The following is a 24,620-nucleotide window of genomic DNA, read 5'->3' as shown; positions in this document are numbered from 1 at the left end:
TAACAAGGGGAGATAAAAAACCTTCCTCAGTGATCAATGCAAATAAATAGAGGAAAACAATAGAATGGGACAGACTAGAGATTTCTTCAAGAAAATTAGAGAGATACCAAGGGAACATGACAAGCAAAGATGGGCACAATAAAGGACAGAAATGGTAGGCACCTAACAGAAGCAGAAGATATTAAGAAGAGGTGGCAAGAATACACAGAAAAAAAAAAAAAAAAGATCTTCATGACCCAGATAATCACAATGGTGTGATCACTCACCTAGAGCCAGACATCCTGGAATGTGAAGTCAAGTGGGCCTTAGAAAGCATCACTATGAACAAAGCTAGTGGAAGTGATGGAATTCCAGTTGAACTATTTCAAATCCTGAAAGATGATGCTGTGAAAGTGCTGCACTCAATATGCCAGCAAATCTAGAAAACTCAGCAGTGGCCACAGGACTGGAAAAGGTCAGTTTTAATTCCAGTCCCAAAGAAAGGCAATGCCAAAGAATGCTCAAACTACTGCACAATTGCACTCATCTCACACTCTAGTAAAGTAATGCTCAAAATTCTCCAAGCCAGGCTTCAACAGTACATGAACTGTTAACTTCCAGATGTTCAAGCTGGTTTTAGAAAAGGCAGAGGAACCAGAGATCAAATTGCCAACATCCACTGGATCATCAATAAAGCAAGAGAGTTCCAGAAAAACATCTACTTCTGCTTTATTGACTATGCCAAAGTCTTTGACTGTGTGGATCACAAGAAACTGTGGAAAATTCTGAAAGAGATGGGAATACCAGACTGCCTGACCTGCCTCCTGAGAAATCTGTATGCAGGTCAGGAAGCAACAGTTAGAACTGGACATGGAACAACAGACTGGTTCCAAATCGGGAAAGGGATATGTCAAGGCTGTATATTGTTACCCTGCTTATTTAAATTATATGCAGAGTACATCATGAGAAACGCTGGGCTGGAAGAAGCACAAGCTGGAATCAAGATTGCCGGGAGAAATATCAATAACCTCAGATATGTAGATGACACCACCCTTATGGCAGAAAGTGAAGAAGAACTAAAGAGCCTCCTGATGAAAGTGAAAGAGAAGAGTGAAAAAGCTGGCTTAAAACTCAACATTCAGAAAACTAAGATCATGGCATCTGGTCCCATCACTTCATGGGAAATAGATGGGGAAACAATGCAAACAGTGAGAGACTTTATTTTTGGGGGTTCCAAAATCATTGCAGATGGTGATTGCAGCCAAGAAATTAAAAGATTTTTGCTCCTTGGAAGGAAAGTTATGATCAACCTAGACAGCATATTAAAAAGCAGAGACATTATTTTGCTAACAAAGGTCTGTCTAGTCAAGGCTATGGTTTTTCCAGTAGTCATGTACGGATGTGAGAGTTGGACCATAAAGAAAGCTGAGCACTGAAGAATTGATGCTTTTGAAGTGTGGTGTTGGAGAAGACTCTTGAGAGTCCCTTGGACTGCAAGGAGATCCAACCAGTCCATCCTAAAGAAAATCAGTCCTGAATATTCATTGGAAGGACTGATGCTGAAGCTGAAACTCCAACACTTTGGCCACCTGATACAAAGAGCTGACTCACTGGAAAAGACTCTGATGCTGGGAAAGATTGAAGGCAGGAGGAGAAGGGGACAACAGAGGATGAGATGGTTGGATGGCATCACCGGCTCTGGACATAAGTTTCAGTAAGCTCAGGGAGTTCGTGATGGACAGGGAGGTGTGGCGTGCTGCAGGCCATGGGGTCGCAAAGAGTCGGACACAATTGAGTGACTGGACTGAACTGAACTGACTACACAGCGGTAGATAACTTGGCTTCCCTGGTGACTCAGATGGTAAAGAATCTGCCTGCGATGCAGAGACCTGTGTTCAATCCCTGGGTTGGGAAGATCCCCTGAAGAAGAGAATGACAACCCACTCCAGTATTCTTGACTGAAGAATTCCATGAACAGAGGAGCCTGATGGTCTACAGTCCATGGGGTCACAAAGAGTTGGACACGACTGACCGACTAACACTTTTGCTTTCAGAAGATAACTAATACAGTGGATCTAGGGTAAGACCCAGAAAGCCGCTCAGAGACTTAACTGTTGGTGGTTTCCTGGGGGCAAAGCAGGTTCAGGGTGTGGGTGATGTGTGTGGTGTGTGGTGTATGGTGTGTGTGTGTGTGTGTGTGTGTGTGTGTGTGGTGGAGGTGAGTTGTGGTGTGTGGTCTGGGTGGTGTGTGTGTGTGTGTGTGTGTGTGGTGTAGGTAAGTTACGAATATCAAAGCCCATCCACTGTGTGGATCCTGACTCGCAATGGAGACGAGAGGTGAAGACCTCCACCCCGGCACCTCTAAAAACTTATGTCCCACAAGGGCCCTGGAGACCAAGAATGCTTGCTGATGGATTGTTCCTAAGAGAGGGTAAACCCTAGGGTATGAAACCTGAGTGAGACCTTCATCTGATGATTTTTAAAATCTGCTTAGTAGGGAGCCATTTCTTTAAATGAAACCATTCATAGAAGACTCACTTAGAGACACAGGCAGAGCCGTTCTGGGTGGGGCTGAGCGGGGGTCCCTTGAAGCCTGCTTCTTCAGCTGCCCCACTCCCCCGACCAGCAGAGCCCCTGAGACAGCTCTGGAAAACTCCAGAGATTTACAGTTTGCAAACCTCTGATCTAATCCAACTGCGTCGTTTTACTGGTGAGTAAACCAAGGCCCACGGAGGAAAGGTCACGCAGCACGTCTGTGGCGGATGCTTCGAAAGTGAGTCTCGTGACCTCTGACGCAACGTGTCCGCTCTTCATGGCAGGCCACCCAGGACAAATGCACACGCTGGGTGGGGGACAGGAAATTGTTCCCTCTCCAACCTCCTAACAAAGGGGGGCCCACAGCCTGTCCACAGGCAGAGGGAGCCCCTCCCACGAGCCAGGCAGTGCTCTCAGTGCTTCCCGTGAATTTACGTGCTCAACTGCCTGGACAACCCCAGGAACTCCACTCTCATTATCTTATCGTACACAGGAGTAAACAGGCAGAGCAGGCTAAGTAACTAGCCCAACTCCTTGGCTACTCAGTGGCACGGCCAGGATTCCATGAGGTCCAGACATCAAGCCCTTCACCTCTGCATTCGCTGCACCTCCCCTTCCCCAAGTAAGGGCCCAGCTCTCCTCTCCACTCTAGGAGGACTGCGAGGCCCTCCACTCTGCTCCCCAAGGAGCTGGCAAACAGTCCCCCAACAGGAGGTACGGTCACACCTGTAACTTCCAGGATGCCCCAGGCCTCTGGCTCCAAGGCCACCGAGCGGTCAGCACTGCTCCCAGGGCAGGGGGTGCCCCTCACCTACACCAGCGCCTTGAAAATGTATTTTTTCTACCAATAACAGGCACTGTAGGCGTTTAGGAACAGAGTGATAAGGCAGCGACTTCTGAGTATTTTACCTTTTGTCTTTGGCGCCAGGGTTTGCTTTATATTAACCATGAGGACTGAGTACGGATCTGCCAGGGTCCATTTCATTATTGCAGAGGGTATTTCATTAGCAGATACTCTGTGCCTCTGACCTACACACCACATCCTAGGCCCTACTCATTAGTTCTCTTTCAAACACAGGAAAGTGACTCAGTCTTAGGCCGAGCAAAATCAGTACACAGAGCATCCCCACCCCATCCCCATCCTCCTCACTCGGACTCCCCGACTGCTAAGACTGCAGCACGCCTGCCGCTCCTTCTATCTGTGGATCCACATACTCATCATGACTCATACTTTTCTAAACCATTCAAGGACATATTGCAGACATGAGGTCACATACCCCTCAAATATCATAGTGAGTGTTTCTCAAAAACACTCATCCATCTAACGGTCATGCTGCTGCTAAGTCGCTTCAGTCGTGTCCGACTCTGTGCAGCCCACCAGGCTCCGCCATCCCTGGGATTCTCCAGGCAAGAGTACTGGAGTGGGTTGCCATTTGCCCCTAAGTCAGGACACTTCTATCTAAGAAATAGTACTGTTACAGACCTCAATTCACATTCTTCCGTTGTCCAACAAGGTCTCTATTTCTTTTTGGTCCAGGATCTCAGAAAGGAACACATACTGCATTTTGGCGTCTGCCGCTTCAATTCTCTCTACTCTTGAAGACCCCGCAGTCTTTCTCTGTCTTTCATATCCAAGCAGTTTTAAAGGATGGCCCTTCTATTTGGTTCCTCGGGACCAGACGCAGGCTGTGTTTTCTTGGCAGGAAAACCCCAGGAATGATGCCGGGCTTTCTCTGTGCAGCACGGCAGGGGCACAAGGTGTCCACCCATCCCACACTAGTGATGCTAGCTCTGATCACAAGGTGTCCACCCATCCCACACTAATGATGCTAGCTCTGATCGCCTGGTCAGGCTGGAGCCTGACAGGTTTCTCCACCGTAAAGTCACCACACTTTCCCTTATAATGAGGTGACCCTACGCGTGCCCCAGTCTGGTGCCCGGTGAGTTTCCAATCTACTAGGCAGGGAGGAGTCCAAACAGAGTCCCACAGTCTCAATAAGTTAAGGGGACAGACTTCAAAATTCAGGGAGTGCAAGGCCACCAGAATTTGGAAGGCAGAGAACCAGAGAGGATAAAACTGACCATAGAGCAAAATCCAGAAATTGTAGGCACTTGAGTCTTTAGCTAAGCACAAATTTCACATGTGTGTGAGGAAACTTCCAGGGTTGGTGAAAAGCTACATGCAGTGAATTGACGGAATAATCCCCTAAGATCAGACGTGGCTGGAAGTAGTCTGTATTCCCAGCCAACATGGTGGAAATGCCTCCTAGGACATAAGGCAGCAAGTGGCAACTTCAGAAGACTATTGGCTGAGCAGTAGAGCAAAATCTGCTTGAAAGGTTTCGCACCTAACGAAGCTTAGAAAGCAAGCCTTTAAAGGATCAAACTCTATTCTATTGAACTGTATTTTGGAATAAAGGTCAAAATATTTTAACAAATAATAATAATGTCCAATACCCAAAAATGTGAAATTCTTAGTATACTGCATCTAATATAAAATTACCAAGCATGTAAGGAAAAATATGCCCCATACTCAAGAGAAAGATCAATGAACAGAAACAGACTGTCAAACATCATGGATGGCAGGATTAGTAGAGGATATTAAAACAGCTACAATCAAATATCCCATATGCCCAAGAAGACACAAGAAAGCATGAGCATGAAGAGGCCAGAAATAGAAGATAAATACAAAAAAATCCACACTGAACTTCTGAGATGACCCACATAATGTCTGAGATGAAACATACACAGGACAGGATTAACAGGAGATTAGACACTACAAGAAAAACTTTGTGTACTTGAAGACAGAGCAATAGAAACTCTCCAAAATGAAACAGAGAAAAAGACTAAAAAATACATGGACGACTTCTCTGTTGGTCCAGTGGTTAAGAATCCATCTGCCAACGCAGGGGACATGGGTCCAATCCCTGGTCCAGGAAGATCCCACATGCTGGGGGGTAACTAAACGCATGCACCCTAACTCTACTGAGCCCACGCTCTAGACCCTGTGTGCAGCAGCTGCTGACCCTGAGCACCGCAACTAGAGAGCGGCCACTACTTGCCACAACTAGAGGAAGCCTGTGCTTTCACAACAGTGAAGACCTAGCGCAGCCATAAATAAACAAATTCAAAATAGCCTGACACATTTAAAAAAAAAAGCAGAGTTTTGGTGAGCCACAGGAAAATATGAAGACGCATACCATGCATACAATTAGAATTATAGTGGGTGGGTGGGTTCCAGTGGAAGTGAGGAGAATAATGGTTGAAATGTTTCCAAATTTGATGAATGCTACGAACCTACAGATCCAAGAAGTTCAATAAAGTCCGAGTGATTTGAAAAGACCCCGATGCTGGGGAATGATTGAAGGCAGGAGGAGAAGGGGATGACAGAGGATGAGATGGTTGGATGGTATCACCGACTCAGTGGACATGAGTTTGAGTAAGCTCTGGGAGTTCGTGAGTTGGTGATGGACAGGGAAGCCTGGCATGCTGCGGTCCATGGGGTCGCAAAGAGTCGAATACGACTGAGCAACTGAACTAAACTGAACTGATACATACACAAGGAAAAACGAGCCCAAGTCACATCCTAGTCAGATTGCTGAGGCCTTGACTATACATTCTATCACCTCCCGTTAATGGGCCCATAATCACTCAACAACAAAGTAGGAAAGAATCAAAGGGAGAGGGAAGAGAAGAATGGATGCAGGTGACATACCAAGACTGACTCAGGAGAGAGCAGGCAAGGGCGGCATGGTGCGTGCATGGCAGGCCACCACGGAGCCCGGTCACCCAGCTCCTCCTCTTCTCTGCAAGACGTCTTGCCTCTTTCCCAGAAGCAGCTACATTCCTACTATGTATGCTCAAAGCCCAGCACCAGAAGCCTCTAGGGACCTGGATTCACTGTCTCTGTGCCAAGTAAATCCTTTTGTTCCGGAGCCTGGCCCCATTCAGGAAAAGGAGTCCAATCAATGACAAAATCAGCAAGTGCAGCAGACACCTGGAGGTTGGTAGGACAAGTCCACAGGCCTAAAAATAGCCCTGACCACATTGGGAACCGAAGCAGCCCTGCCAGTTCCACCAGAACACTGCAGTTTGCCTCACCTCAGACGTTTCAGGTCAAGGAACAAAAACTTCCCAGTTCGCTGGGCTGCAGGGCACCGGCCATTTCATCCATCCTCCCCCAGCATCTGAGTGCAGGCTGCCACACACACATCACCATGGGACACTCTGTACCAAGGCGGGTACCCGCCCTGGCCCACCTACTGTTGCAGTACATCCAGCTGTACCCTGCGAGAGCCAGGGGCCAGCGCCGTGTTCAGGCCCTGTCCAGGCTGCGAGCAGGGGGAGGGCTGTTGTTGGAGACGCTGCCCCTGTACCTACCTGCCAGGCTGGGAGGACCTTCTCGATGTCATTCAGGTTGATTCCGTCCCCATCTTCCAGCTTCCCTTTTCCACACCTGGGCCAGAAAAGACATAATGGCATTGAAAGGACTGCTCACTCAAGCATTGTGTCCCAGCCCAGCAAGCAGGAAGAGCAGAGACAATTGGGAGAGACCCGGTCCTGCCCTTCTCAAGGCTGCAGAATCAGCCCTTTCCCACCTGGAGCAAACGGCACCCTCCTTCCTCAGGCCTGGGGACACAGACCTTCCTTGAGGACAAAGGACTGGATGCAGGCAAGAATGTGGGGCCTGGGGGTGGGGTGGGGGCACTAACATGACGTCCCACCCCTAGGAAGGTGAAGGGTACCAGAGTTCCCCTCTATCTTTCCAGACAAAGATGCTGAACTCCTTGCCAATGAACGCCCCAAAGTGTATGTGTATCCCAGATCCTGCAAAGCCCATCATCTTGCCCAGTTACACCAACGGGAAAGCAACTGAACAGAGAAACCAAGCAACTTTCTTGAGGTCACACAGGCCCCCATTCAGCTTCCTCTCTCCTGGGACTGCTACTGGGCCAGTCCAGCAATCCCGTTTTGTCTGCACATCTGCTGTGGGTAGGCATACCTCCAGGCTAGAGGTGCTGGCCCGGATTCACTAGCATATGTCCATGTCTTCCCCATATTTAAAGGTGTAGACTCTGGAACCAGACTTCAGGAGTTGGAGCCTTTTATCACTTACTAACTGGGTGATGCTGCACAAGTCACTGTTTCTCTCTGTACCTAAGTTTTCTCATTAGTAAAATGGGGATAATTGCTAAATCCTGAAAGATGATGCTGTGAAAGTGCTGCACTCAATATGCCAGCAAATTTGGAAAACTCAGCAGTGGCCACAGGACTGGAAAAGGTCAGTTTTCATTCCAATCCCAAAAAAAGGCAATGCCAAAGAATGCTCAAACTACCGCACAACTGCACTCATCTCACACGCTAGTAAAGTAATGCTCAAAATTCTCCAAGCCAGGCTTCAGCAATACGTGAACTGTGAATTTCCAGATGTTCAAGCTGGTTTTAGAAAAGGCAGAGGAACCAGAGATCAAATTGCCAACATCCGCTAGATCATTGAAAAAGCAAGAGAGTTCCAGAAAAACATCTATTTCTGCTTTATTGACTATGCCAAAGCTTTTGACTGTGTGGGTCACAATAAACTGTGGAAAATTCTGAAAGAGATGGGAATACCAGACCACCTGACCTGCCTCTTGAGAAATCTGTATGCAAGTCAGGAAGCAACAGTTAGAACTGGGCATGGAACAACAGATTGGTTCCAAATAGGAAAAGGAGTACGTCAAGGCTGTATATTGTCACTCTGCTTATTTAACTTATATGCAGAGTACATCATGAGAAACGCTGGGCTGGAAGAAGCACAGGCTGGAATCAAGACTGCTGGGAGAAATATCAATAACCTCATATATGCAGATAACACCACCCTTATGGCAGAAAGTGAAGAGGAACTAAAAAGCCTCTTGATGAAAGTAAAAGAGGAGAGTGACAAAGTTGGCTTAAAGCTCAACATTCAGAAAACGAAGATCATGGCATCTGGTCCCATCACTTCATGGGAACTAGATGGGGAAACAGTGGAAACAGTGGCTGACTTTAATATTTTAGGCTCCAAAATCACTGCAGATGGTGACTGCAGCCATGAAATTAAAAGATGCTTACTCCTTGGAGGGAAAGTTATGACCAACCTAGATAGCATATTCAAAAGTAGAGACATTACTTTACCAACAAAGGTCCATCTAGTCAAGGCTATGGTTTTTCCAATAGTCATGTATAGATGTGAGCGTTGGACTGTGAAGAAAGCTGAGCACTGAAGAATTGATGCTTTTGAACTGTGGTGTTGGAGAAGCCTCTTGAGAGTCCCTTGGACCACAAGAAGATCCAACCAGTCCATTCTAAAGGAGATCAGTCCTGGGCTTTCTTTGGAAGGAATGATACTAAAGCTGAAACTACAGTACTTTGGCCACCTCATGCGAAGAGTTGACTCATTGGAAAAGACTCTGATGCTGGGAGGGATTGGGGGCAGGAGGAGAAGGGGACGACAGAGGATGAGATGGCTGGATGGCATCACTGATTCGATGGACGTGAGTCTGAGTGAACTCCGGGAGTTGGTGATGGACAGGGAGGCCTGGTGTGCTGAGATTCACGGGGTTGCAAAGAGTCGGACACGACTGAGCGACTGAACTGAACTGAACATCATATGGCAGTTGGAGGATCAAATTAGTTAATATACTGAAGTGCTTAGAACTGTGCCCAGCATATAGTAAACACTATTATAAATGAACATGTACAGAATATATTGTAACAGTAAATACAGGCAATAATTAAGTAAAATCATAATAAAATAACAAGGTAAAAATATTAGTGCTACTAGGAATACTGCTACCACTATTTCTGTCATTGTTATTATCGTCACCGGGGCTGAGCAGCAGCGCAGCGTCTAACAACAGCACAGATTCTAGAGCCAACACAGCCTCATGCAAGTTACTCAATTTTTCTGCAAGCTTATCATCCTTTGAAGTGAAAATAATAATAGTTCTTACCTCCTGAAACTGTGCCGAGTTTAGACGATGGGTGGCAAGCAGTTAGAATGGGACTGGTGTGTGCTCAGAGCCTAGTGAGTATTAGTTATTACTTCTGCAGTGGTTTTTTTCACTAAGTCGTGTCTGACTCTTTGCAACCTGGTAGACTGTAGCCCACCAAGCTCCTCTCCCATGGGATTTCCCAGGTAAGGATACTGGAGTGGGTTGCCATTTCCTTCCCCAGGAGATCTTCCCCACCCAGGGATCGAACCCAAACCTTCTGTATTGGCAGGCAGGTTCTTTACTACCACTGAGCCAACAGAGAAACGTATTATTATTAGCCCAGGTGTGGCAAGAGCTGCCCAATGGGCTGGTGGCAGCATTTTCCAGCTGCAGTTAATGCAACTCTCAAATTTCAGAGCAATTAGTTTATTTCATCAAATATTTTCACAGCATCTCTTGTGTTTGGGGATCTGCCAACCTTTCCTGGGGTCGTGGAAAATAAATCCCACGTGGTTCCTGCCCTCAAAGGGCTCACAGGTCCAAGGAGTCCTTAACTCGGACTAAGAGGGCGCTGAGCCTGAGCACCAGCAGGGGGCAGCACGAGATACGTGTTATCAAGTCCTACAGACTGAGGAGCCCTGGATCCCCAAGGAAGAGAAACCGGGGGGGCGGCTGCAAAACCCAGCAGGGCTTGGGGGAGGTCAGAGGGACGGGGCGGGGGATATGGTCGACGCCCCCATCAACACACGCTTCTGTCCTTGGGGGCTCTGTCTCGGGCTGGGCCCTCGGGGTCACAGGCCGGCAGGAAAAGCAGCGGAGCTCAGAGGAGCAGCACCCAGAGCGGCCGGGGGCGGAAGGAGAGGAGCTGGGAGGGGAGCTGGCCCAGCAGAGCATCTGGGAGAACGTCCCAGGCGGAGGCCTGGAGCGAAACACCGCGCGCAGCCAGCAAGGAGGTCCGGGTTCTAGCGGGAGGTGGGTGGGGGGCAAGGGCGGGGCCCAGGGGCAAGAGGAATTGCAGGGCCCGCTCTGGAAGCACAGCGCGGGTTCCGGCCGGTGCAGCTGGGGTGGGAGAGGGGTGTAAGGGGACTTTCTTGCCCCTTCCGGCCCCACCCTAGTGGTGATGGTGCAGGACTGCAGAGCTGGAGAGAGGTCTGGAAACATGCCTCTCAGCTAACAACTCTGCCTGGTAGAAACATGCTGGCCCGCAAAGGCACCGATTGCTCGCAGTCACCTGTGTTCCCTGAGTCCTGGCAGCGCGGAAGGAGGGAACCGGGCACTCTGGCCGGCAGGAATGGCTGACCCCCCACCCCCAGGTCAGGTGCGCAGGGACCGCATCTTTGACTCCAGTCCCCCTCAGACACTTGCCTAGCTTGCCTGGCCCTTTAATTCTCACCTCAGCAGCCTCTAGGGTCCGATGGGCAGGGAGGGCTGCTGTCTCCCTAGGTCTGGGGCTCAGAACTCCCTGGAGGGCCAGGCAGGTTGGAGGAGGTCTTAAGGTGGCTACAGACCAGCTGAGTCACTGCTGCCAACAGGGTTTCCAAGGCAACAGCCTTCTCTGATTTCTGTCCCTCCATGGAAACGCGGGCTGCGGGAAGCCTTGGCAACCGGGTGGGACCCTACTTCCGAGGGCTGCTGCAGAGGCTGGGCATGTCGAGTGCATCCCCAGTACTGCCAGACCCTAAGGGGCAACGCAGCCCCTGGCTCAGCCACAAGGTGGCCACGGGGCGCTGCACCCAAACTCTCCAGCAACCCAAGAGAGATGGGATTTGGCCAGAGAGCCAGTGGTAAAGAATCCACCTGCCAATGCAGGAGACCCAGGAGACGCAGGTTCGCTCCCTGAGTGGGGAAGATCCCCTTGAGGAGGAAATGGCAACTCACTCCAGTATTCTTGCCTGGGAAATCCCATGGACAGAGAAGCCTGGTGGGCTACAGTACATGGGGCCAAAGAGAGTCGGACATGACAGAGCGTGCATGCACACACACCCACACACCCCCCAGGTGTCACACACACACACACACATACACACACAACAGGTGTCACACACATACACACACCCCAGGTGTCACACACACACACACACCCCAGGTGTCTGGTGAAGGGTGGGGAGATTGTCAGCAAGTCTGGGCCGCTCCTCCCAGTGAGTAAGCCTGGTGATGAGTGGGTGTGGCCGGTTCTTCCAGATCCACAAGGGACAAGGGCTCTTAGCAATAGGGGAACCTTTCTCTCCCTGGACAGTCATTTGTTACTGCTGCCAAACTGTATTTTGTTAGGCTGTTAATTTGCATGAACTGGTGCAGACACCTTCGGAAAACCTGACTTCACCACTCGATCCCCACTGGACAGACTCAGTCCATGAGGTAGTGTCATCACTTCTGTCCTCTGGGCCTCAGTTTCCCCAGTGGTTTCACCATCCATGTGCTCCCAGGGGAAAGAGGAGAGATGGGCACGTCCAGGGAAACGCCACCTCTCTCGGAAGCCTTCCCCAGACTGTGCATCAACCCCCCTCCACCGCTGGCTTCTCGGCCCCGCTCTGCATTTACTTTATTTAACTCGCACCTGTGTACTCTGAGCGTGTACGCACAGTCTCAATTACGAATGGGCTCATGTCTCCTTTTAACAGTAGAGTGGACAACAGTACTTCTGGGAAGGGACTGTATTGTATACTCTGTGTGTTCCTCACCATTTGGGGACCCAGCCGGCCTTGTGACCAGGCTTCAGAGGTGCAAACTGCTCCTTCCTTTCCCAAGGCACACTGCAAGCTCCGACCGGCCCCCACTTCAGGGCAGGCAGGAGCATCACTTCTGCAGAAAACCAGCTCCTGAACTTGACCTGAGCAAAGGTCAGTTCAGTTCAGTCGCTCAGTCGTGCTGACTCTTTGTAACCCCACGAGCTGTAGCACCCCAGGCCTCCCTGTCCATCACCGACTCCCAGAGCCTATCCAAACTCATGTCCATCGAGTCAGTGATGCCATCCAACCATGTCATCCTGTCATCCCCTTCTCCTGCCCTCAATCTTTCCCAGCATCAGGGACTTTTCCAATGAGTCAGCTCTTCGCATCAGGTGGCTAAAGTATTGGAGTTTCAGCTTCAACATCAGTCCCTCCAATGAACACCCAGGACTATTCTCCTTTAGGATGGACTATTTGGATCTCCTTGCAGTCCAAGGGACTCTCAAGAGTCTTCTCCAACACCACACTTCAAAAGCATCAATTCTTTGGTGCTCAACTTTCTTTATAGTCCAACTCTCACATCCATACATGACTACTGGAAAAACCATAGCCTTGACTAGATGGACCTTTGTTGGCAAAGTAATGTCTCTGCTTTTTAAAATGCTGTCTAGGTTGGTCATAATTTTCTTTCCAAGGAGTAAGCGTCTTTTGATTTCATGGCTGCAATCACCATCTGCAGTGATTTTGGAGCCCCCCAAAATAAAGTCTGACACTGTTTCCACTGTTTCCCCATCTATTTGCCGTGAAGTGATGGGACTGAATGCCATGATCTTAGTTTTCTGAATGTTGAGCTTTAAGCCAACTTAAGCTGAGCAACTTAGCTTTCCTAAACTCAGAAGCCTGGAGGGCCCAGCCCTGCGCAGTCCAGTAGCTCAGGAGGAAACTGGCCCCAGTGCTGCCGAGGGGGAGGACGCAGGGGACGGTGAGCGGGTGAGCGGATGGACGGGTGTGAGTGAGGCAGGGTCAAGGAAGCCCTGAGGTTGGGTCTCTGCTTGGCACTATCTCCTCCTAACAGGATGCCTCCGTGTTCAAGGGCATCTCCTCTCTCCATCCCCAAAAACCATCCCAAAAGTTCATATAGAACCCACACAAGCAGGGGCAGGACAGGCGAGAAGACGGGGTCCCCTGGGAAAGTCTGATATGAGTGTCTGGGCCTCTGCCCCCCAAAATATGCACATGCATGTCATTTTACATAAAAATTCAAGGGGATCAAGCCGATTCAAGGATACTCTGGTATCCTTGAGCCTGAACACGGGATGGTATCAAAAGGACTTAAATCAAGGTTCTGTTCCTGGGCAGGTTACTGTGCGTCTCTGAGCTGCGTTTCATTTCTGAAATAAGGATGCGAGCGTCTCCCTCCCAGGTTTTGTCACTGACACTGCAGGGAGACCACTGCCAAGAGTGGGGTGACCACTGGAGGTGGGTGGGGTGGGCAGAGTTAGCAGCGGGACAGGTGAGATGCAGGAATGTAGCCCAGAATGTCAGTTATATTTAGATCTGAAGTGACAGGGAGACAAGAGTGGATGGGTAAGGAGTGGAAGGAAAAAATAAAAAGCCATGAGTAGACTTAAAAAGAAAATGGAAAAGAGCAAGTGTTGGTGAGGACGTGGAGAAATCGGATCCCCTGAGTGTTGCTGCTGGCAATGTGAAATATTCAGCTGCTGTGGAAAACAGTTTAGCTGTTCCTCAGAAAGTTCAAACAGGATTACCATCTAGTTTGGGAACAAGAGAGGTGGTGGTTACACAGCATTATCAATGTACTAAATGGCACTGAGTTGAATGCCTTCAAAGGGTTAATATTATGTTATGTGAATTTTAAGTCAGCATCACTGACTCAATGGACATGAGTTCGAGCAAGCTATGGGAGATGGTGAAGGAGAGGGAAGCCTGGCGTGCTACAGTCCATGGGGTTGCAAAGAGTCGGACACGACTGAGTGATGGAACGACAACAAAAATTATTTTAAAAATAAGGAAGAAAAGCAACCATCTGTCTCATACACCCCCACCCCCGCCCCAGGTCTGTCTGGAGTCACTTTCCTGTCCAGAGTCAGCCCAGGCCCTGACACCATCTTTTTTTTGACCGAAACACACAGCATGCAGGATCTTAAGTCCTGGACCAGGGATCTAACTTGTTTCACCTGCAGAGGAAGCACAGAGTCCTAACCACTGGACTGCCCGGGAAGTCCCTGAAACCATCCTTCAAAGCGGAAGTGAACACTGATGCATGAACTAAGAAGGGGACAACCGAGTAGAAGCAACAGGGACCACAGTGGTTCTTAGAGCAGGGGACCCTGGGGGAGCAGCAGCAGCATTTCCTGAGGGCTCCTTAGACATGGAAGCCCTCTGGGCCCCACCCCCCAGACCTCCCGAACCTGAGACCCTGGGGGTGGACCCATCGATCTCCGATCTCCGCTTCCATCAGCGGGTCTCAGCGCTGCGCTGGACCACGGCCAAGCAGGGTCACTGTGAGGGGTCAGGGAGGGGACCGGGCAGTATGGCTCACGGGGGCTGGGCAGTGAAGGGTGTGGGGGTTCCAGGGAGAGGCCAGTGAATGCGCAGGTCTGAGCCAGTGAGCCTCTCTGGGCATCAGCCTGCCAGGGAAAGGCCATCTACCGCCCCAGCTCCCGGAGGGACACAGCTGTCCCCTGCCTCACTGGCTGCTCTGTGAGAGCCCCTGGCTGCCGCTTACCCTTCTCGGTCGATGTGTGGCAGGGGCTGCTTGGGCGTGTGTCGAAGCTTCCGGTGGAACTGGGTGAAGTCCAGCTTTTCAGGCTGCAGGTCCCAGGTGGCACCACTAGAGGGCGAGAAAGGGGACGAGTCCTGTTAGTGATGGAGATAAGACGCCCCGGGGGACACGCTGGGGGAGGCGCCAGGCAGGGAAGCAGCTCAGAAAGGGGTGGGCAGGAAGGGGAGGCGCCCACCGGCCCACAGGCTCGGAACGAAGCCTGGCACGTCAGCCCTGTGCTCACGGATCATGGGGCAGGGGCCTGCCTACGAAGCCTTCCCCTTCTTTAACCCTGCTCTGAGATAATGGATGCCTATAAAACACACAAGTGTGGGCCTGACCCCCGCTCTCAGCGGTCCCCCTAAAACACCGGAAGGTCTGAGGTTCAGTCTGTCAGTGGGGAAGCAGGGGGCCAAGTCCCCCGAGTGCCGGTCTTGGGGGGAGACCAATGGCGTTTCCATGATGAGCAAGTCAGAGCCAGGTGCTCCTGGAGCACACCCAGAGTTGACCAGCTCCGGAGCCGGGGGCACAGCTGAGCTAAAGGGCCATCCGTGGCCTGAGCTGTCACTCCCAAAAGGGACAGACACCATGACAAGTGCTCATCAGCAAACCCTTCAGGGGCACCGAGCCCACGTCCTCATGAAGTCTGGCCAACGCCTGCCCCTGCAGCATGGCCCATCAGAAACCTCCGAGAGCTGGAAGCACTGACAGTCCTTCCTTCTCTCTGGCCCTGTCTCTGGGGCAGCCCCTGCTCCACCCCAGTTTGTCTAACGTGCACCAGCTGCCGCTCTCCTCTGTCCTCCACCTCCCCAGCACCCCCACCCCCTCTCCCTGGGGTTGGACTGGTGGCATCTGTCTCTCCCTTTCACACTCTTCTCTGCATCTTCTCTTCTCGTCTCCTCCTCTCCTTCCCTTGGACCCCACCCCAGTTGTCTCCTTCCTTCTCTCTCTCACCTCCTTCCTCCAGCTTCATCCTCTCTACTTCACCCGGCTCCACTTCTAGGACAATGAACTCTCAACATGAACTTGGCCCCCAAAGGGTCCCTAGGGAATAAGGACCAGGAAGCCAGGGTCCCAGCTGGAGCCACACACACAACAAGAGGAAGGGGGGCTCACCTGAAGGAATCGAAGGTGTTGGCAGCCCAGATATCTGTGCCCAGCATGTCCAGAGAGGTGTCTTTGCTGCCATTCTGGAAGACACGGAGGATGAAAGGGAGGTGTTATTTGCCCAGGCAGGACACGGAACAAGTGGGCAGAAGGCCCAATCCCAGAGAGGATGGCAGAGCCCTATCCCCTTGAGCAGCCTGGACATTAGAGGGGGCCGCTGAAGGGTCCCGGCAGGTGTATGCAGCGTGTATGAGTCAGGGGGACCCTGGCCTCCCCCAGGCACAGGCCCTCACTTCGACAGTGTTTGGCAGAGCTGTGTGGTCGGGTTCAGGGCACCCCAGGGCTCTGCCGCACCAGCCCATGGCTCTCTCCTCAAAGCCTCTGCACTGATGAGCTGCCTCCAGCACTGCCAGTGTGATGGTGGGGCGTCTCCCCAGGCAGGGACTCTGTGGAGCCCGGCACGCAGGAAGGTCTGTTGAGAGGCTGACTTCCTTTGGAATTAAGCCCCACACCCCGAAATCAGGCGGCATCAAGAAGCCCCCAAGGCAGTGGTGGTTTAGTTGCTTCAGTCGTGTCCGATTCTTGCAACCCCAGGGACTGTAGCCCACCAGGCTCCTCTGTCCATGGGATTCTCCAAGCAAGAATACTGGAGTGGGTTGCCATTTTCTTCTCCGGAGGATCTTCTTGACCAAGGGATCAGACCCACATCTCCTTGATCTTAAGTGGATTCTTCACTGCTGAGCCACTAGGGAAGCCCAAGAAGCCCCTGTGGACCAACAATTCCAGCAAAGGAACTTTTCTAACACTCTGGTCTTTATCCTCTGATGTTCCCTATGTGATTCATCCCGCAGACATGACCCAGCTTCTGCGATCTGCCCCTTGGCTGATGGTCTCTGCCACAAGTTTGCCAGTTCCCTGTCTTCACTCCAGATGCCACCGTCCCTCTTTGAAACTGAGCAGGACCCTATGGGGCCTTCCCAGAACAGGCCCAACCCCCTCCTATGTTCCTCCCCCTGCCTCTTGTCTGTAGAAAGACTTTAGCCTCCTAGGCCTTTCCCGAGTTCCAAAGAGTAAATTTAATCAGAGAAATGAGAAAATGCACAAGCAAGACAAAATAATAATAGTTTAGCCATTAAAAAAAAATGCTAGGACCTTTAGTTCTTCCTCAAGGTCTATAGATAATATTCTGAATCATGTCCTTTGAGCTGCTCTGCAGGCACTTCACTCCCACCAGGTGGAAGATGTTAACTGCATGCTGACCACAAGCATGGAGATTCCAGATGGGCTGGAACCAGAAGGCTGGTGATGCTGACGCCCAATTACCTCACCACCAACCAATCAGAAGAATGTCTTTGAGCTGATCCCACACCCCTCAACCCCGCTTCCTCACCCTGTCTTTAGAATCCTTTCCCTGAAGGCCTATGGGGATGTTGGGACTTTTAAGCACTAGCTCGCCTGGACTCCTTGCTTGGCAACCGTAATAAACGCTGCACTCTGCTTCATCACTTTGCTTCCCTGATATCAGTTGGTAAAGAATCCACCTGCAATGCAGGAGACCTGGGTTTGATCCCCTGGAGAAGGGAAAGGCTACCCACTCCAGTATTCTGGCCTGGAGAATTCCATGGACTGCATAGCTACATAGTCCATGGGGTAGCAAAGAGTTGGACACGATTGAGCAACTTTCACTTCACTTCACCTGGCTTCACCACAACCCAGAATCAGTACATTGGTTTTAGTAAAGCAGACCCAAGTTTGGCTCGGTAACATCATGACCCCCACAGTCCATTTTCCATCACCACACTTTAAAAACAATACTTCCACCTCTCCTGAAGCTGACCGTGTGCATGCCTTATAACCCAGGACTCCACTCCCAGGTACAAACACAGCCGAAATGTGCACAGATGTTCAGAAGTCATTTACAGCACAGAATACAGCACTCTCATTCATAACAGCTACTGACTGGAGACCACTGGAATGCCTAGCAACAGGTGAAACAGACAGATCAGTCGTGGTGTGTTCACGTCCTGGAATATGACATAGCAGTGAGAATAAACAGACTAAAACAATACACAACAGAAATAAAGCCCACAAACGCAGAGTGGAATAAAGGAACCTAGACACAAGAGCACCAGCTCGCTGACCCAATTTTATATAAAGTTCAAGAACAGGCACAGTAATGTATGGAGACGGAATTTGGACAGTAACTGGAAAAGGGCCTCAGGGCGCCCTGGGGGCTGGTAACTTCTGTTCTCAATCTAGCTGCTGCTTTCCCGAGTGTGTCCAGTTAGTGAGAATCCACTGAACTGGATGCTCCTTCTCTGGGTGCTGTGACATTCTGGTTGGATTCCTGGTAGAGTCCCCAGCTTTATCTTTATGATGATCTATCCCAAGACTTGTCACTTTCAGATCCACAAGCTCATGCACCAGGAAATCTTCCTTTGAGATCTTTCCCCAGGCTTAGGCCTGAGCAGGCGCTGAAAACACAAAGGTGTTTCCCAGGCCTTGCCGGCGAAGAACAGCAGGGGATGACACACACCTGATAACTACTCACTGATTCGAGCTGCCACAGGGGGGCCAAGGCACGGGCAACTTTCCTGAGGAGCAGAGAGGGGCTCCCTGAGTCAGGGTTCGGGGGGTCAGGTGAGAGAGGGAAAAGGAGGGGCACAGTCACCCTGGAAAAGGCGGCCGGGGGTGGAAAGGGGCCCTGGCAGGACACGGTGAGGTGTTCCGGGTGACCTGAAGGCCTTCTGGGTTTGCACAGGGAGCAGCAGTGTGTCAAGGGGCCCCCAGGCGGGCGAGTCAGCGGCCCCCACATCACCCCCTCAGTCCTGGTCAGGGCCTACGAGGCGCAGCCCACGTGCTCCTCAGTGATTGCTGCGGGTTGCATCGTGTCCCCGCCCCACCCCGCCACCACTGTTATTCACCCTTCAAGAGACTTTCACCGTCTTCCTCACACACGCCTTCTCCTCTTGCCACAATGACCCCTGTGACCTCAGTGAAGTTACGTCACCATTTTGGACTTCAGATTCCTCGTACTCGAATAAAAAGATACTTGAGCGTGAAGGGCCAGTGGCTGTGGGTGGCTCCTCACGGGCACCTGTGCTGAGATCACCCCTCTCCCACCAGTGGCAGACGTCACCAATCAACTGTGGCCTGATTTACATCCTCTAATTAGGTGGCCCCTTGTGCTCCAGCATCAGTCCCTCCTGTCCTTCTGTGAGCTGCCTTGTCACCCCACCCACCCCAACTCCTGGTGCCCTGCTCGCTTCAAGTGCAGCTTTGACATTGCAGGCGGCTGGAGCGACTCACCTCTATTAATATTAATCAACCCCCACACGAGGACAGCCTCCATCCTCCTGAGACGTCAACTGGCTTGCTCACGACACCCTTCCCAGGCCTCAGAGATAATTATCAGTAAGTGTAGCATTTCCAAATGACTTCTAAAGCGAAGGTCAAAAAAATAAAAAAAAATCAAATAAACCCAACCCTGCTTCCAAAGCACACGTCTGAGACGACACCCAGAGTGACGCTCACGCCCTCCTCCAGGATGGTCTTACAAATTCGGTTTCCTTGGAGTGGACCACTGTTCTGTCATCACTCGCTTACACCCGTAGAATGTTAGATCTCCCCAAGTAAGATTTTTTCCAAAACATTTTTATTGTGGCCCAATGCACATAATGTAAAATCTACCACCTTAGCCACTTTAAGTGCACAGTTCAGTGGTACTAAATATATTTATAACATCGTGCAACCATCAGCACCACGCATGCCTGTAACTCCTTTCATCTTGAAAAACTGGAAGTCTATCCATTGAACGATAACTCCCCATTTTCCCCTCCCCTGGGGAAAGGGACCCTGGCAGCCACTCTATTTTCTGTCTGTGATTTTGATGACTCTAAATACCTCACACAAGTGTAATATACACTATTTGTCTTTTTTGTGATTGGCTTACTTCACGTGACGTCATGTCCTCATGGTTCATCCATGACCCCAACTACATTTCAAGCTCCTGGACTGCACCTGCCTTCTGTTCTTGTTCCCCCACAGTGGCCAAGCTGGGCACAGCGTAGGTCCACCTCCGATGCCTGCCAACTGGTGGAAGAGACTCCAGCCTGAGAGGCAGAGGCCCTGCTGTCTCTGTGCCTGAAAGACTGATTCACAGGTTAGGATGTCAAGATGGAGTGACCGTCCTGAGATCTGAGGCCCTGAAAGAAGGAGGAACATAGGATGGAGAGAGAACAACCATGAAAAAGCGAGGGGAAGCCACAGCTACACCCGGGACTGCATGCACCTCACGGGGAGGAGAACCCTCCAGTCAGTTCAGTTCAGTTGCTCAGTCGTATCCGACTCTTTGCAAACCCATGGACTACAGCACGTCAGGCTTTTCTGTCCGTCACCAACTCCTGGAGCTTACTCAAACTCACGTCCATCCAGTCGATGATGCCATCCAGCCATCTCATCCTCTGTCGTCCCCTTCTCCTCCCGCCTTCAATCTTTCACCACCATCAGGGTCTTTTCCAATGAGTCAGTTCTTCACATCAGGTATTCAAAGTATTGGAGCTTCAGCTTCAGCATCAGTTCTTCCAATGAATATTCAGGACTGATTTCCTTTAGGATTGACTGGTTGGATCTCCTTGCAGTCCCACGGACTCTCAAGAGTCTTCTCCAGCACCGCAGTCCAAATGCACACAAAGCTCCCTCCTGGGCTGGAGGCTGGAGGTGGTGGCTATGAGACCAGCACCCCTCCTAGCAGAAAGGGGAGGCTCTCCACCACCTGCCCTGTGCAGGGAGCACCAACTGAGCGAGGGGCCTGGGCATCGCAAGCTCAGGCCCCAGCCTCTTCTGAAGCAGCGTCCCTGGCAGAGGACCTACCAGGCTCTGGATTCTGGGGGTCCACGACAAGGCCCCGCTGGCTGACAGTGGGAAAGAGTAGCAGGGCGGCAGCTGCAGGAGCGACACCCTGGGCCCCTGAGCAGGCGATTCTCTGTAAAGCGAGGCCCCACCCTTCACGTGCTGCAGTACCGTCTCCATTCGGAGGAGAGAAGCCTCTATTTTTTTCAGTACTTCATAGTTTATAGACTCTCTCCACACATTTTTCCTCATGTGTGTGAGTGAGTGAGTGAAAGTTGCTCAGTCGTGTCTGACTGCTTGTGACCCCATGGATTGCAGCCCACCAGGCTCCTCTGTCCATAGAATTCTCCAGGCTGGAATATTAGAGTGGGGAGCCGATCCCTTCTCCAGGGGATCTTCCTGACACAGGGATGGAACCCAGGTCTCCCACATTGCAGGCGGTTTAACTACCAACTGAGCCACCATGGAGTCCTCATAATTCCCACCCACCCTCACAGCAACCCAGAGAACTTATTCCTGAGCTGACGGAGATAACCTGAGCCCTATTTTAAATGCCGAACACTCCAAGACCACTGCAGTCCCCAGCAAACACCCTGCTACTCGACCGTCCCCCCATCACCCTTCCATCAGCTCAAACTGGTTCAGCAAGCAGCATCCCGCACCCAGCGGAAGCCTCCATCTCACCCCTCCACTTCCACTCCTCACTCGGGTCTACCCCCCGCCTCCATTCCCTCCCCCACAGCATGACTGATTCTCGGAGCTGAGGAACAGAAGTGGCAAGCCCCTTTTAGACCAGGGGCCTGGAGCCCTGGCGTCCCGTGGTCCTGGGGAAACAAATTGTGCACAGCATCCCTGGAGGCGGCAACGGCGCTGGGCAAGAATCAGGACTCTTGGGGCCACTAAACAGGATGTGCTGAGAGCAGTGGGCAAGCCTGTGGCCTCTCTTGCTGAATACAATAGCAGGGTGACCTTCTAAGGCCAGCGTCATAACAGGGCAGAGGGCCGTGTCTGGAGAAGCCCACAGCGCAAATCCTGGTGACGGGGATGACTTACTGGTCGCTGCTCCCTTTGGCACAATGACTGCAGCACGTAACAAGGACCTGGGCGTCTGAGAGTTCTGGGCGATGGGACGTGACAGGCATAATCACTGCATGAGACCTTTTACCACCCGGGGCTGGAGAAAGGGCCTGGCTCTTTGAAGCAAAGTCTGTATCCTTTAAGTCTCAGCCCAGGAAGAGAAGAGCCTCAGCCAGCAGAGACTCCCTTCTGGGTCCCTTGAAGCTGAGGCGGTGACCCAGCTGGTGCCCAGCGGGGCCAGGACTCACTGGTTGGGTGACCGCTGCCACTGAACTGACAGCCAGGAACCTAGTGGTTTCCCACACCCACCCCAGCGCCCAGGCGACCCTGGGGCCACCTGCCATGTGGAGTCAGGTCCAGGCGGAGCCCTTGAAACCATAAAGGGCCCGGATGCTCCCCTTTCCTGAGTCCTGGGCTGCTTGCTGCTTAGTCGCTCAGTCGCGTCCGACTCTCTGCAACCCCATAGGCTGTAGCGTGCCAGGCTCCTCTGTCCATGGGGATTCTCCAGGTAAGAATACTGGAGTGGGTTGCCATTTCCTTCTCCAGGGGATCTTCCTGACCCTGGGCACCAGTCCTTAAACCGTGAAACCCCCAAGACACAGACAGGACAGGGAAGAAGGTGGTGAGGGGCGTGGCTGTTCCCCTTGCTGTTGCAGGGGCCTCCGGGTCCCCCCCAAACAGCACACAGGCAAGGCTCTGTGTGGCTGTGCGGCTCAGACACTGTCTGTAAAAGGGCTCGGAGGCCACCCCGAGCTCCCGAAGGTACTGGCTTTATTGCAGGCTGGGCCGCTGTGCTCTTCCTGCACTCAGAGAAAGCAAGTCTCCTTCCCGCCCACCCCCGGTCTTTCTCTCTCTTGGGATCCAGCTCAAGAGCCTTCCTTCCTGTGGTTCTGCCATTTTCTCATCAGCTGGTGCCCCACGAGTCTGCACCAACCCTGGGTAGCGCACACCCCAGTGGCCGATTTCCTTCCTGATCCACTGTGTGCTCCCGGCGTGTTCTAGAAACACTAAGCCACTGGCTCACAAATGTCAGTGTGCATCAGAATCACTGAGGGAAAGGACGGCTGGTCGTTTAAAAGTAGGGCAGCCGGAGGGGTCCATGGAATACGCTGTTGGAAACAGTGGATATTAAAAAGTTTCCTGGGGGTCAAAAAGTTTAGAAAGGCTCCTTAGTCAAATATTTGGGACGCACAGAGTCACATGACTGATAATTAATTAATTATTTTATTGCAGAATTTCTCAGTGCCTTTATTGGTCTTAGATGCTGATTCTTCAAGTAGGTGGCAGCACGCTATGCCATGCTTAGTCGCTCAGTCATGTCTGACTCTCTGTGACCCCATGGACTGTAGCCCGCCAGGCTCCTCTGTCCATGGGGATTCTCCAGGCAAGAATACTAGAGTGGGTTGCCATGCCCTCCTCCCGGGGATTGTCCCAACCCAGGGATAGAACCCAGGGCTCCCACATTGCAGGTGGATTCTTTACCATCTGAGCCACCAGGGAAGCCCATGAACACTGCCTGGAGTGGGTAGCCTATCCCTTCTCCAGGGGATCTTCCCGACCTAGGGACTGAACCGGGATCTCCAGCACTGCAGGCAGATTCTTTACCATCTGAGCTACCAGGGAAGCCCAGCACACTACACAGCTTTCATCAAATGTCTCTGGCCAGAAATCCACCCTACTCTTCCTTTCTACTCCACAGAGCGTCCTGCAGGACTGTGGTCCCCCCAGAGGAACCCCCACTGGGAAATAGCCATCTTAAGCGCTCAGTAAACTCTCTTCCCCATCTAGTCTGCCATCCCCTCCATGGCAGGATCCTTGGCTTCACTGTTGTGCGCCCTGCCTACTCACCCCCACCCCCTCCTGAGTCTTGGGACACAGCATCATTCATTATTATTTTCTTTGCAAGGCCTCCGTGGTTAGGCACTGAAAGCTCTCCACAAAGCCTCACTGGCTTCTTCAAGAACATTCTCCAAGTTCCAGTTCCACAGCTGTCCCTGGTGACCAAGGCTTCCCTCCGAGTCTCACCCCTTCCCCGCCCTGAGGTCACTCGGCCTGGCCCCCCAGTTGTTGCAATGCCAAGGTTCTGAGGAGCCTTCTCAGAAACAATCACACTTTCCAGTGGATCATTTTTTAGCACTTAAATGCTGCTGGAGCCTTCACAACAGCCCTTTAACTGGCAATTAGGGGGCCCCTTGCCAGGGTAAATCATGCTGCTCTCAGAACAGATCATAAAGGGCTAATGAGCACTTTACACCATGTGGGGAAAGAAATGGAAACGGCTGCTCACCGTCAGGGGGACTGAAGCCGCCTCTCAAAGGGCCACACTGGGTGCACAGCTGCCCCAGCTGAGGGGTGACAGGCTCCAGAGAAGGACAGCAAACCCCGGTGCACTCCTGGCACACCAGGTGCCACCTGAGCACTTGGCATCTGTGGCAGCCCTAGGAAGCAACTGCTGCCATCACTATGCCCATTTCACTGATGAGGAAACCGAGGCTCAGAGAACCTGCCCGCATCACAGCTAGTTTCCCAGATGGGGATGCACAGAGTGTGAGGCCAGTGTTTACGCTCTCAGCCATGTGCCCTGCCGTTACAAGAGTCAGATAACTTCTGATCCCACTGCAGAGTTTCCCATAACGCAAACACATGTCCACATCCCTACCAACA

The 24,620-nt window shown here is 51.6% G+C and overlaps 1 protein-coding gene across 7 annotated transcripts in view; it reads right to left on the bottom strand.

Annotated features, from left to right (window-relative positions):
• CTIF (cap binding complex dependent translation initiation factor) overlaps positions 1-24,620 on the bottom strand; it is a 324,401-nt gene that overhangs the window by 190,194 nt on the left and 109,587 nt on the right. For all 7 annotated transcript variants that reach the window (XM_070779021.1, XM_019986752.2, XM_019986753.2 and 4 more), the window contains 3 exons: positions 16,038-16,111; positions 14,886-14,990; positions 6,895-6,970 (listed from right to left, as the gene is read on the bottom strand). In XM_070779021.1, the coding sequence (XP_070635122.1) occupies positions 6,895-6,970; positions 14,886-14,990; positions 16,038-16,111 (255 nt within the window). The remainder of the gene's footprint in view (positions 1-6,894; positions 6,971-14,885; positions 14,991-16,037; positions 16,112-24,620) is intronic.

Source organism: Bos indicus, chromosome 24 (genome assembly GCF_029378745.1).
Source record: "Bos indicus isolate NIAB-ARS_2022 breed Sahiwal x Tharparkar chromosome 24, NIAB-ARS_B.indTharparkar_mat_pri_1.0, whole genome shotgun sequence".
NCBI lineage: Eukaryota > Metazoa > Chordata > Mammalia > Artiodactyla > Bovidae > Bos > Bos indicus.
The sequence above is the reverse complement of the archived record's forward strand: the minus strand, read 5'-3'. Positions and strand labels throughout refer to the sequence as shown.